Source organism: Perca fluviatilis, chromosome 20 (assembly GCF_010015445.1).
Source record: "Perca fluviatilis chromosome 20, GENO_Pfluv_1.0, whole genome shotgun sequence".
NCBI lineage: Eukaryota > Metazoa > Chordata > Actinopteri > Perciformes > Percidae > Perca > Perca fluviatilis.
The window spans coordinates 24353504-24365972 of NC_053131.1; the positions used below are offsets into that span (position 1 = coordinate 24353504).

General features: G+C 40.4%; 1 protein-coding gene across 12 annotated transcripts in view; it reads left to right on the top strand.

Moving 5' to 3' along the window:
- Positions 1–12469, top strand: part of ralgapa2 (Ral GTPase activating protein catalytic subunit alpha 2) — a 118216-nt gene that overhangs the window by 24357 nt on the left and 81390 nt on the right. For all 12 annotated transcript variants that reach the window (XR_005637306.1, XM_039785615.1, XM_039785620.1 and 9 more), the window contains exons 4-8: positions 7823–7880; positions 10517–10560; positions 10679–10859; positions 11066–11181; positions 11963–12101. Coding sequence is in view for 11 of the 12 variants with exons in the window: in XM_039785615.1 (XP_039641549.1) it covers positions 7823–7880; positions 10517–10560; positions 10679–10859; positions 11066–11181; positions 11963–12101 (538 nt within the window). In the remaining variant the exon portion in view is untranslated. The remainder of the gene's footprint in view (positions 1–7822; positions 7881–10516; positions 10561–10678; positions 10860–11065; positions 11182–11962; positions 12102–12469) is intronic.

Genomic DNA, 12469 nt, shown 5'->3' on the forward strand with positions numbered 1-12469 from the left:
TGCATCCTAATCTTTTCTGCAACAAGCATGTATAGTCATGTATAGCCTTTTTGTTGAATTTAAATGTGGCATTTATGTCATAAACCCAATTTCTCAGGATAGTTCTTTTTGTAAATGTGTGTCATTTGTTTTAGTCACAGAGGTCAACCAACCAAAACATAAACCCTCGCACCCTCTGTCCAAAAAGCCTCAGAGCGGTGTATCGGCTATAAATGGTTAACGCTTGAGACAAAAGCCATTTTGTGGCTTTGTGCTTTGCAACACACGTTTGTGCTGTAAGACAGGTTAATAAGAACAACACAGCTCAAGATTATTATTGTCCCTCATCTTCTGTGCTATAGTCTCCCCCCTGCGTACTCTCTCCATCACCTGAGTCACTGCTTGCATTTAAATCTGGCTGACCTATACAGTACATGTTGCCAATGCGTGTGTCTGCTTTGAGCTAGCTATGTGGGGATTACTTTGCTGTCATTATTAGGTATGTGACCCCCTTTTTGTGGGTTGAATGTTTCCCCCATGCTGAGCCCGTTTGAGCAATGGTAGTAGAGTAATATCTAGAGGGGGTAATCTTTTGTCCCTCCCCCTTAAACCTTGCTGGAACACCCCACCCCCACCGCCACCAGCAGCATTCGTCGCTGTTCCCTTCCAGGATTCCTTTGTGTCTGCTGCCACGAAGACATCTACCATGGCAGCTTGTGATGCTGCACCAGAACTGACTGAGATGAGCAACCTGATCTTTGTGAGGACACAACAACAGTGCTGAAATGCTTGATAGAAAAGTCCCTTCTAATCATTTACATCACAATTTGATTTTAATATTGCTGTATTGTATGTAGGCTTAGGCTTTTTAACACAGTTGACCAACAAATTCATTAAAAATTGACCACAATATATGTTGTATTATCACAGGGAAAAGGTCTTCCATGGTCTTTTTTTTTTAAATAAGAAGTTTGGCCTTCCCATGTGAAATTACTGTATTTCACTTTACTATGACACACCTAAATCATCCCTGGTGCTGTTAATTGTTTTATGAAGCCGCATAACAAGTTCAGTGGAGACCTGTGTTTAATCAAGGTGTGACTGTATGTTAGATACACATGTACATGGAACTGTTAGTCAGTTCCCTTCTAATAGCTAGCTTATGAAGACAAAGGAACATTTAAACAAATTTAGCAACAAGGCCAGTGAAAAGAATAAGAAAAACCTCTCAAGGTGCCACATATCCCTTACATTATGATAAGGTCAGTCATGTCAAGGAGTGTCAGTGAGGGATGGGCATTAGTAAGAGAAGACCACCAAGAGCAACAGGGCCTGGAAGGCTTGTGAAGGTAGAGAGTTTATGATGAATGCCAAGATTTAAACAAAATTATTTATGTCCTGAAATGGCAAAGTCTGAGTTCAGACCTCAATCCAATTGAGAACTTGTGTCAGGTTGTCAGAGCTTGATGCTTGACCTTGGTGTTCATTGTGTTTTTGTTTTAGAGTATCCATACTAGGCAGGTTTGTGAGACAACGTCCTTGTCAGTTGGATAATGTCTGTCTCCCTTTGCCAGCCATCTATATGATATCTTATTGGGGTCAAATGCAGTCCTTTTAATCACCTCTTATGTCGCCTCTTGCTGCTGTACAGATAAAGTGCAAGCAAATGTACTGTATGTAGTGAGAGAGATACTGAAAAGCTGTTTTAGATGGACACTAATTACGCGGCAAGTGCCGTTACGTGTAATTTCAGGAGAACAGTTGTATTAGTTTTTGCTGTCGCAACACCAGATTGAGCTTCTCTGGGTTTTTGGGACTCCAGTTTGTTTACGCTGCTGTCTGACTGTAAATGACCTCTCACTGTCTAAAAGCAGTTTGATCCTGGTGCCACTGAGGTTGTGGGACAGGTTAAGGGACAGCTGTGGGACCAACAAAACTCAGAGGGAAGTCAATTCATATCCATTTTCTATCCAGGATATGACCTCACCATGACCTGCCGTCTGTCATCCGGACCCAACTCCGCATTCTGAATTCCCCTTGTCATCCTCTGTAAAAGTCCCTTATCTCAATTTGATACTTGACTTACTGAGTTGCCTTATATGGGTATTTCTGATTTATTATTTTTGTGATAGATAACTGAATTTAATTCAGCTCAGGGGTACTGCAAAAGCTGTTGTCTTATAGAAAACTGCAGAAAATCTAAGGCTTTTGTCTGATTAACCTTTATTTAACCAAGATGGTGTCTTGAGATTGAAATCTAAGGGGTGTCCTGGCCAAAATTACAGCACAACTATCTTCATAAAACAGAACCAACATACAAAGTAAGAAGAGGAATACAGAAAAGCGTGTAAACCTTTTCCGTTACCACCCTTGTTTGTAATGAACTTGCTATACTTATATGTTTTATGTTTAGTAACCGAATAAACCTTCATTGATTCATTGATTCATTCATTCATTCATTCATTCAAAAGGAAATAACGAAAGCCTAAACCAAAATATTGCTATTTCTTATATTGTCCTTCCCAATATAGCTCATTGCAAACCGATGATTGATTGTTATTCGTGTTTATTTAAATGCCACACCAGATGCACCATTTAATTAGTAAGTAAGTTATTAAAATACAGTGTCACTTTGTGTCATGAACTCCCATCAACCGTCTTCTGGTGTTATGGCGTCATATTCCTCTTGATGCACATCTTTGCTAGAATCACTGAAACTCTCCTCTACATGTCGATTAACATATTTCTTTAAAAAAATTAACCCAGGGCTACTTAGCTAAGTGATTTCCTTTCCTTCCAGTTTCCTCTTTATACAGTCCTAGTTGTGACTGATATTTCACCAGCAGGGGGTTATTGGTTAATGCATAAATGCTAATTTACTAAGTGTTTTTCGGGTCTACACTTGGAGCAGGCTGAGTAAATGAATCATGATGTGTGAGGCTACGCTTTAACCTGTGCTTATGTTTACCCTTCAAACATTACCTGATTTAAAGTTCTGCCGCACATTAATAAATAACCATTTTTGTCGCATGCAAGGGCACTAATTTTGAGGATGAATTTTTTTATTTGAGATAAGAGCCATATCAGTGCAAATCAAACCAGCTATTAGGCTAACTGAAATAAAACCATGCCAATCTCTAGGTATGGTGAAGGGTATGTGATGGGGGGCTACTTTAATTCCAAAGGCCAAGGGAACTTTATCAGGATGCATAGTATACTGGATCCATGAAATAACTGGCCTTTTAAAAATAAAAATCTGCCTTCCTCTATGGGAATTTAACATAGGGGTATGTATAATTATGGCCCCTGTATTTTAAGGAAGAACATTTATTTATTTACAATACATTATTCATTCACAAAAACAATTGGTGTCCTTAAAAGATTGGATTTTTCCTCATTTATTTAATTAAGGCATTAAGATCAATTTCCAAAAGATGATTTTTTTTATTCCTCTTTTTAGTCAAGTTTAGCATGGGTATGAATACTTATGAGCAGCACTGCATATACAAAAATATAAATGTATGGCTTTGTTTATATCTAATCATGATTTTATTTTTTTACAATGGTCCTGGACGAAGCCTGCAGCAGCTTGGCTTTTACAGAGCAAAGAGGAAAACCTCATGGCTGAGCTAACTGGCAATTGGAGGCCTGAGGAGGAGTTTGATTGTGCTCTGCCTCTGCCACCTACTGGCTACAGAGGAGGATGAAAACATCTTAGTAATTTGGTCATAGTTCAGTGTATTTTGTTAAACTATTCTAAAATACAACTAAATAAAAAAAGTTGAACTTCATTTTATTTTAGGGTCATAACAAACCAACAACAATAAACAAATAAATAATGAAGGTCAAGCTCAGAAATTTGGTTAGCATGTAAATAAGCAGCCTGGTTTGTCTACAGTGTTTGGACTTACACTGCAAAGCAATTTAAACAAAGCAGGTGTGTAACTGATGTTTTTTTACACAGCATACATGAAGTCTGCAAGTGATTTTAAAATCAAGCTATCATTACCTTTGTAAGCCAAAATATGTTGTTGTACAGTATGCTGTAATGCAAAGATAATACTTGACAGAATTTCACTTTATTAGTGCTGTGTTTTACAATCTTAGTTTGCCTAAGTTCTTTTATGTGATTGACACATTTGTTATTTTCTGATCACTGCATGTACAGTACATCTTGTGTTAATGGGTTTGCTGTATGTTAGTAGGTCAGTGCTTTGTATGTCTCAGGAGATTTCATTGTCTTTAGAATGGATAATCATCTCTGTGTTGTATCAAAACCCTAAACAATATGTAGATGACTATATTTCTCTTGGGAGTACTGCATGTCTGTTTATGCCATCAGAAAGCCCTTGTAGACCACCTCTTGGAGAAGTGTATTCTGTGTCATGTTCAGGCCCTGCGTCTGGAAACCTAAGTTCGGATCATGTAAATGTGTTAAGGCTGTAGTTGTACCACAGTAATGCCCCCATCTTTATGCTGGAGTATGGCTGCAGATTAGAGTAACTCCACCAACCTTCAGTCCGGCAGACTCTCCATTCGCCTCATATCAGCCAGTAAATTCCTCATTGTTGCGGCCACCATTCCAGCTCCGCAGGGAGTCTTTCTGAGCTAGCTTCTCCATCTCATTCCCATTCTCCTATCCCGGTTCTCTGTAAGAAAGATGTTATTGTGTCTTCTCTCTCTCTCTCTCTCTCTCTCTTCTCTCTCTCTCTCTCTCTCACACTCACACTCACACTCACACACACACACACGGAGAGGCTTAAGCAGGCTACCCTGCTGTGTTACCACCTAGCATAATGTAACTGCTGCCCCAAGGAGATAGAGTAAAAGAGGCTAGTACGAAGCCTGTGCAGAGATGTGGTAATCCCATGCGGGATCAATAGCAAGGTGCAGCCACACGCCTGTACACGCATACCATCACGTCTGTGGATCAGTGAGAAATTGAACAACAGAGATAATCATCCAGTGCCCCCTTTAAGTGATGTATGTCTTTCAACATCTCCGCTGTCACTGATTATGAGAGGGATTTAGTCTCAGAGGACAAGAAGGGAAAGTTAAAGATGGAGGATGACAAAGGAAGTAGGACGTTGTTGACAAACTGAGACACTCATAACATGAGATGACTTCTGGACCACCACAGCTCTCAGCATAATGTAACGTAGCACAGGGCAACATTTTTTTATCATATGCCGTCTTTTAGAGCAATTCTATTGTGGTTTACAACAAAACAATAGAAACAGGCAAACTAATGCTTACATTTTATTATGTAAAAATAGCATGTGAAATACATTTTTAGGAATAGAATTTTAGCTTTATTTTATAAGCAACCGAATGTTTGCAAAGTTATTCACTTCAGCTTATGTACTTAAATAATTTGAAATACATTATTTGAAGAAAGTAAAAAAAAATCCTTGATATAAAAGCTTTTTCATTTGTCTCCCATGCCATACAATGATGCTCTATAGTCTCTAAAGCTTTCGCACATGCTCTGTCATCTTTCTTTTTGTCTTTTCTATTCCTCACTCAGATGCTGCCGCAGCACTTTGCATCTGTGGCTGGAGAGGACTTAATCTTTGTAGCTCTTTCCTGCACATTTTTTGTCATGATCTGTATCCCCCGCTTGCCTGTGCTTCTCACACTCCAGGGCAGATGAGCTTTTTATCATGCCGGCCAGAGTTGGTTGTCTGGTTGAGTGGGTCAACGTAACACAGTAAAGGATAGACTTGACCTCTCCATTGCAATCATGAAGTCTTATTGGGTCAGTGATTAGGATTTGATAAGAAGTGAGCCATTGGGGGCATCAGTTGCTCACACAGTGTACCGACTATTAACTAGCCACACACACACACACACACACACACACACACACACACACACACACACACACACACACACACACACACACACACGTCTTTATTTCTCCTCTCCTGAGGGACCCAGTTAACCTGCCGCAGCATTCAAGAATAATGATAGGCTGCTGAAAGGTTAGGGCGCTCTAATTGAGTTGTAAAGCGGTTGTTGGCGAAGTGATGACATTTCTCAGTGCTTCCCTGTGTCACAGGGATCTGCAGACATGCTAGGCCAAGTGGAGGGAAAGGGCAAGGACACTGCATTCCTTAAGTGTATTCTGCTTTGTCAAAACAGTGCCACTTACTTGTTATTTCTTCCCTCTTCTATTTTAGGATCACATAAAGAAAATAGGGCTGCAACTTAGCGATTGTTTCCATTATTGCTTAATTTACAGATTATTTTCTTGATTAATTGATTCATTGTTTGGTCTATGACAGCAAATAGTAAACAATCTGAGAAGGTGGGGGCAGTGGATTACGAGTCAGGGTTAGGGGGTCCGTTTCAGAAAGCAGGTTTAGTGAAAACTCTGAGTTTGTTAACCCTGAGATGAGGGAAACTGGGTTTTCTGTTTCAGAAAGGGAGGTTATTTAAACCTGAGAGAGAGGGCGGGGGTAACTCCAGCAGAGCGGCATCCTTTTTCTTCCCAGTCTATCAATTATGTAGCCTTGACCTTATGTAACCTTATCCGTCCTCATATCACTAATGTCACCCATCGTGGACATGCTCTACATCCCAGCAGATTCTTTGTGTCACATTACGTTTTTTTGCAAACATTCTTTACAACATTGGTGATGCGGAGAATATTAGTAAAGCCACTGTATAGCAGAGCGCCGTCAGAAGAATGTGACTCGCTCTGAAACGTTTTCTAAACGTTTTTGTAGTGTTCCCTGGACACAAACCAGTAAGAGCCATTAAAAAGGAGTTCCACAGTATTGCAGGTGAATGATGTGAAATAAAAGATTATGAATTATAATTCTGTTAACGATGGTGATGCAGCCTCAGAATGGGATTAGTAGGCCTGGGACTTTTTCACCCGCAGGATTGCACCTAAATGAAATAGATTATAGATTCAATACCATTTCACCAGTAATATTATACTTATGATTAAATATGAAATGAATACACTATATTGGAACCTACGCATTTACTCTAGCAGCAATTTTCTCCCACGCAAATTCTCTCTTTCGCAGCAGCCGCTGTGTTGCTTTAATGAAATATATGTTCAAACTCGCTGTATGTGTGCATGAGTATTTCCACCGACCAGTTTGTTTGTGTTTGTTACCATGGTGAATCGTAGTATCATTGCTCCATTCATGCTGCCTTTTTATAGTGGTGGTGAGTGAACCAACTCTGAGTTTATTGAACCAACTCAAATCAGCTGTTCTGGAACCGAAAACTCAGTTTCCCAACTCAGAGTTCAGGGTTAGACTCAGAGTTTGTTAAACCTCCTTCCTGAAACGGGCCCCAGGTCCTGTTAGTGAGGCTGACTGCAGAGCGGAAGAGATTTTGGTCCTGATGGACCGCAGCCTCCTGCCAGAGGGGAGGGGTTCAAAGAGTTTCTGTCTGGGGTGAGAGAGATCAACCACAATCTTTCCTGCCTGCTTTATGGAAATGTCCATCACAATTTCCCAGAGCCCAAGGTCACGTCCTCAAATGTCTTGCTTTTCCAACCAACAGACCAAAACCCAAAGTTATTCAATTTACTATCACATAAGACCAAGAAAATATTTACATTTAAGAGCCTAATACTATTGGATGTTTGCCATTTTTGCATAAAATGAATACATTTTCTGTAGATTGAATTAATCAACTAATCGTTTCAGCTTTAAAAGAAAATATTTCTTCAGAAAAAGCCTGGAGCTGGTCAGTACAGTTCCTTGCGTAGGAAGTGAATGGTGAATGAAAAAGGCCCGACTAGCCATTATGCCATCATGGACTCCAATAACTAATCACTTGCTAAACCTAATCATAACTTTTTCTAATTTTTCATCAGAAAATTCTCCAACACCTGCCTGAGAAAATCTACAACCGATGGCAGTTTCACAGTATAGGTATGTATTACTGGCTTTTTTCACCATATGAAATACTTGAATGCTAATTTTGTCTCTCTGTTACACCTGACATGTAGTACTGTGCATGTGTCTTTCCTCCTCATACTTATGTAACTTCTAAGATGCACTTTAAGACAAAAAATCATCACCACAACCATGCCTCAGCCTTTCATAAAGACGAGAAAATAATTAGTCTTAGAAGGGGATGTACGTAAATGGGAAATGCAAATGAGCACTTCATTTGAAATGCAAATAAGTAATTGAATTATGCTGCCATGATTTCAGTGCCACACAAAAATAGGAAAACCATTGCAAGAAGTGATAACCCCAATTATAACGTTTGTTTGGCAGCTAAACAGTCTAGGGTCTAGATCACTGTTGTAGATTGGCCTTACCCTCAGGCTTGTAATTCCAAATATCAAGACTCATCTGGGGCTGGATGCCCCAGGCAAATTCACAAATTATCACAGGCTTAAGGCTGCTTCTTGGATTTTTCTTGACTCCGCATAGAATTTCCTTTTACCAGTTCACGTGTCACTGGTCACGATGCAGTGCTTTCACTATGTACTTCTGCTTTGAAGAATGTGTGGTGGTGGCTGGGATAGCTTCTCCCCATACCTGATTTTTAATTGAGTTAAACTTTTTCTTTCACAATTTTGTTTTTATCACACTCTACGTCCAGTCGCATTTGCTGAAAGCATCTCAGTGCCCTGGGACAAATTTGTTGTGGTAGGTGTGGTGGAATTTCCAGCTTATGAACTCATGCTGTGTGTGTTGAGACAATAGTACCCCAGGTCTCATTCAGGTCAGTGTACAACAAAACCTCATAACCTTTCCAAGCAGAAGAGTTGTTCAACTTTGTGCCTCCATAGATGACGGGAGACATAGGAGCTGTATGATAGGACAGTGCTGCTCACCCTGCCTAGGCCATAACGAAAGTAAACGCATAACACATTTTGTCTGTGCTGAGACATTTGGGCACCTGCAATATCTTTGATTATCTTAAAGGTTTAGCTAAATTTAACGCCTCCAGCATAATCTAAAATAAACCTTCAGTAAGACAGGAACTTCAGAAGTTGGGATGGTACCCACTCTGTCCTGTGTGATCCTCAATTCTTCTCAATTGAGTGTTCATTTGGCTCCTGTGTAATTCATCAAAGTCTTCCAAACCTTCTTCTTGAGATGTTCCTTAACAGTAGGTCAGGAATGACATTAATGACTTGTAGTGGTTTTGTCCTTTTTAGCGGAGAATTGCAAGGTCACAGACATTTATATACAGACCATTAGAAGCTGAAGAAAATCCTCACACCTTTTGACCATCCTCTGTCTGCTTACTTCTAATTCCTTCTGTGCTGAGCCTAAGACCTTTTGAAAGGAAAAGGGATGTGTGTGCCCAACAGAGACATGTTATTGATCGAACCTGATGAATTGAGAACATTAAAAGCACCAGACAAACACACTTATAAACTCACACACTCACATGCAAACACATCAGCTTTGTTATACTTTTGAAATACCTCAGCCACTTCTTCATGGCTGCCACTTAAATATGTCTGGGTCAAATCACTCAGTTAAGGACATTCTTGATCAAGACTTAAGGCTGCAGTGTGTTGAAAGAAAATGCCAGAATTTGAAGTAGAGTGAGACCTTCTCCTGCAGCTCTCCCTCTTCCCTTTCTGTCCAGCCCGTCCCATCAGATTAGCACAGGCATATACACTGGCTTCATACAGTAACTTGTACGAAGGACTAGTCATGATGCCATTATATAGCGGCAATTCTGTGAGAATGTCCGTCCCGTTTTCTTTGTAAAGCCGTTTGAGATGACATACTGTGATTCGAGGCTCTAGCTAGCTACAGAAACATGAACTTGAATTAGCTGCAGCCGTGACCTACGGTTAGCAGAAGGGTAAACTATGGGCTCGTCCGCAGAATTTCCTTTTTCTCTCACACTGGCGGCTTCTCGTCATTGAAAAGGCACCAGTAAGCGGTGCCGTGGTGTCGTCCTCTGGTCCTTGTAGCAGACTAACGCTGCCATCTGAACAAGGACATGCCGGTGGCTGTGTGACAGGAAACGTAAACATGGCAAACAAGCCTGTATTTGTGCTAGGCTTAAGGCTAACCCCAGCAGACCAATCTTCACCGACTGTTTTCACAGGACAATAAACTGGATTACATTATTACTATTATAACTCGTTCATCTATGTACGTATGTAGATTGATGACAATAAAGTGTCTTATCTATTAGTTTAGCTTTGTATTAGCTACAGCCCACAGGGACCTCATAAGAACAGTGCTGTCTGCAGGCTGTCAGGAGTATGTCCTAACACACACACACACACAGACCTCTTCCACCCAAGGTATTTAGCAATCAGAGCAATGTCTCATTTGATTACACCAGAACCAGATTGCCTTCATAAATGTGTGTCGCTGCCAACTGATGTTAATTTTCATCAGGAAAATTTGCCACTCTCCCCACTAGTTTGTCAGGACCAGCGATCAAGGTCAATTTGACTCAGTGGAGATGACAAGCGGGCCCCTCCCTGTCAGCTTTGTGCCGTGTATTGTCTCTGCTTGTTGTGTCTCTGTGTAGCAGAATTCTGTTTTAATATTTGGATTTTTTTTTTTCTTTCTTCCAGGTTCTATTCTGAAAAAGCTTCTACACACTGGAAATTCATTCAAGGTTATTGCTGTTTTCATTGCCACAATATATGACAAATCTCCATCTTTCAGCCACATGATGCACTACAACACTAATCTTTTGTCTATCCGTTATTATGTCCCAACCTCCTCCTGTCTAGATCCGCTGTGAGGGGATCCGTCTCTTCCTGCTGTGGCTGCAGGCACTAAGGGACAACTGTGCTGAGGAGCAGTTCCTTATCTTTGCCTGTCTGGTGCCAGGATTCCCTGCTGTGCCCTCCTCCAGAGGGCCCTGCACCCTGGACACCATCATTTACAACCCCTTCTCCAACCCACCAGATGGTGAATTTGAATGTTTCCTAATGTTTGAATTTATAATGACATTGATTCTGAGACATTGATAGAGCATATGTTGTGATGAGCGTGCTCATTTGGGTCATCTAAAACATACTAAACTGATATCGGATTGTGTAGGTTCCTTTTTTAGTGGGGGGGACTCTCGCTTCCCTACACTTAACTCAGGTCTTTGTATCTGTCGATCTGAGCAGCCAAGGTGGTGCCTGAGGAGATTACCCCCCTGCTTCCGGCTGTGGTAGGAGAAAAGGTTGCAGATGACCCGACCTGTTACATCCTCGAAACCCTGCTCAAGTACATGGTCATCCAGGTAATAACTAATTATACTCGGAAAAGACTACACAACACATTGCAAGACTATTTAGCGGCTACGATGTGGTTATCATAACTTAGATCTCAAGTTTGAACTGAATCTCTTGTCAGTATGGGGTGACTGCAGTGGCACAGGTTATATTGTAGGGAATGGCTGCCTATAAGACAAAGGGACAATTTTGTTGTACATGATTCTAACAGATTAGTGGTTAGGTTTCAGGTGTAGTCATGATGTATATTGGGCCTACATGACCCTGATTTATCTTTTTTGCCAATTTTAGTTTGAAATACTTTTTACAGGCTTTATTGGCAGTTGGCACAATTGAAATGATTGTATCCATCCTTTTTAACAGTTTAAATTACTCTTCAAACTGTACTCTGTTTGGAGGGCTCTCCAAAAACAATCCTCTGCAAGACATTCAAGGCAAAACTACACCACCTGTATATGGAAAATATTCCACCACAATGTATATTTTGGTTACACCGTGTATGTGTTGTCATGGGCATGGTGTTGACGTGAGTACTCAGGTAGTCCCTGTCTTGTACAACAGTAAGATGATCTCCTAAATACAATATATCAATTGTTAAGTGTGTAAAGTTTGAGTCTGTTAATCTTATGTGTACCTAGCCTAAACCAGTTTCCCTTTTGTGTACTGTTTGTTAGAGGAACCTTCAAAGTATTGTGTTGCAAAAATTGTACTGCTGCTTTCTGAGTGATACTGGAACCATCTCCTCTCTCTGTAGCATGACCTTGTCTGCCTTTGTGCTCTGTCTGCCAGGCATCCAGCTTAGAATGGAGGAACAAAGAAAACCAGGACACAGGCTTCAGGTTTCTCTTCAGCCTGTTCAAGAAGTACTATCTTCCACATCTATTCCCTTCCTTCACCAAGCTTACCAATCTCTACAAGCCTTTATTAGGTAAGCTGGCATACAGTGTGTGTGAATATATATATATATATATATATATATATATATATATATATATATATATATATATACCTCTTCAAAGTGAATATTCTATTACTGCAGATGTACTTGCACTACTGTACTTAAACTCAAGAGCTGCTATTTGTGCAGTAAAATCTCAGTTTGTAATGTCTAGCGTAACTGGCGTACTCCATATATGATACAATTCATGCTGCAAACTCTCATTCTTGACATCGTCAAGCACTTAAGGTCATACGGGCAGTAAAAGGAGTGAAGAAACTGTAGCACATGGAAACAATAAGCTTTAGATTACAGATAGAGATGGCCCGATACCATTTTTTGCTTCCCGATTCCGATAC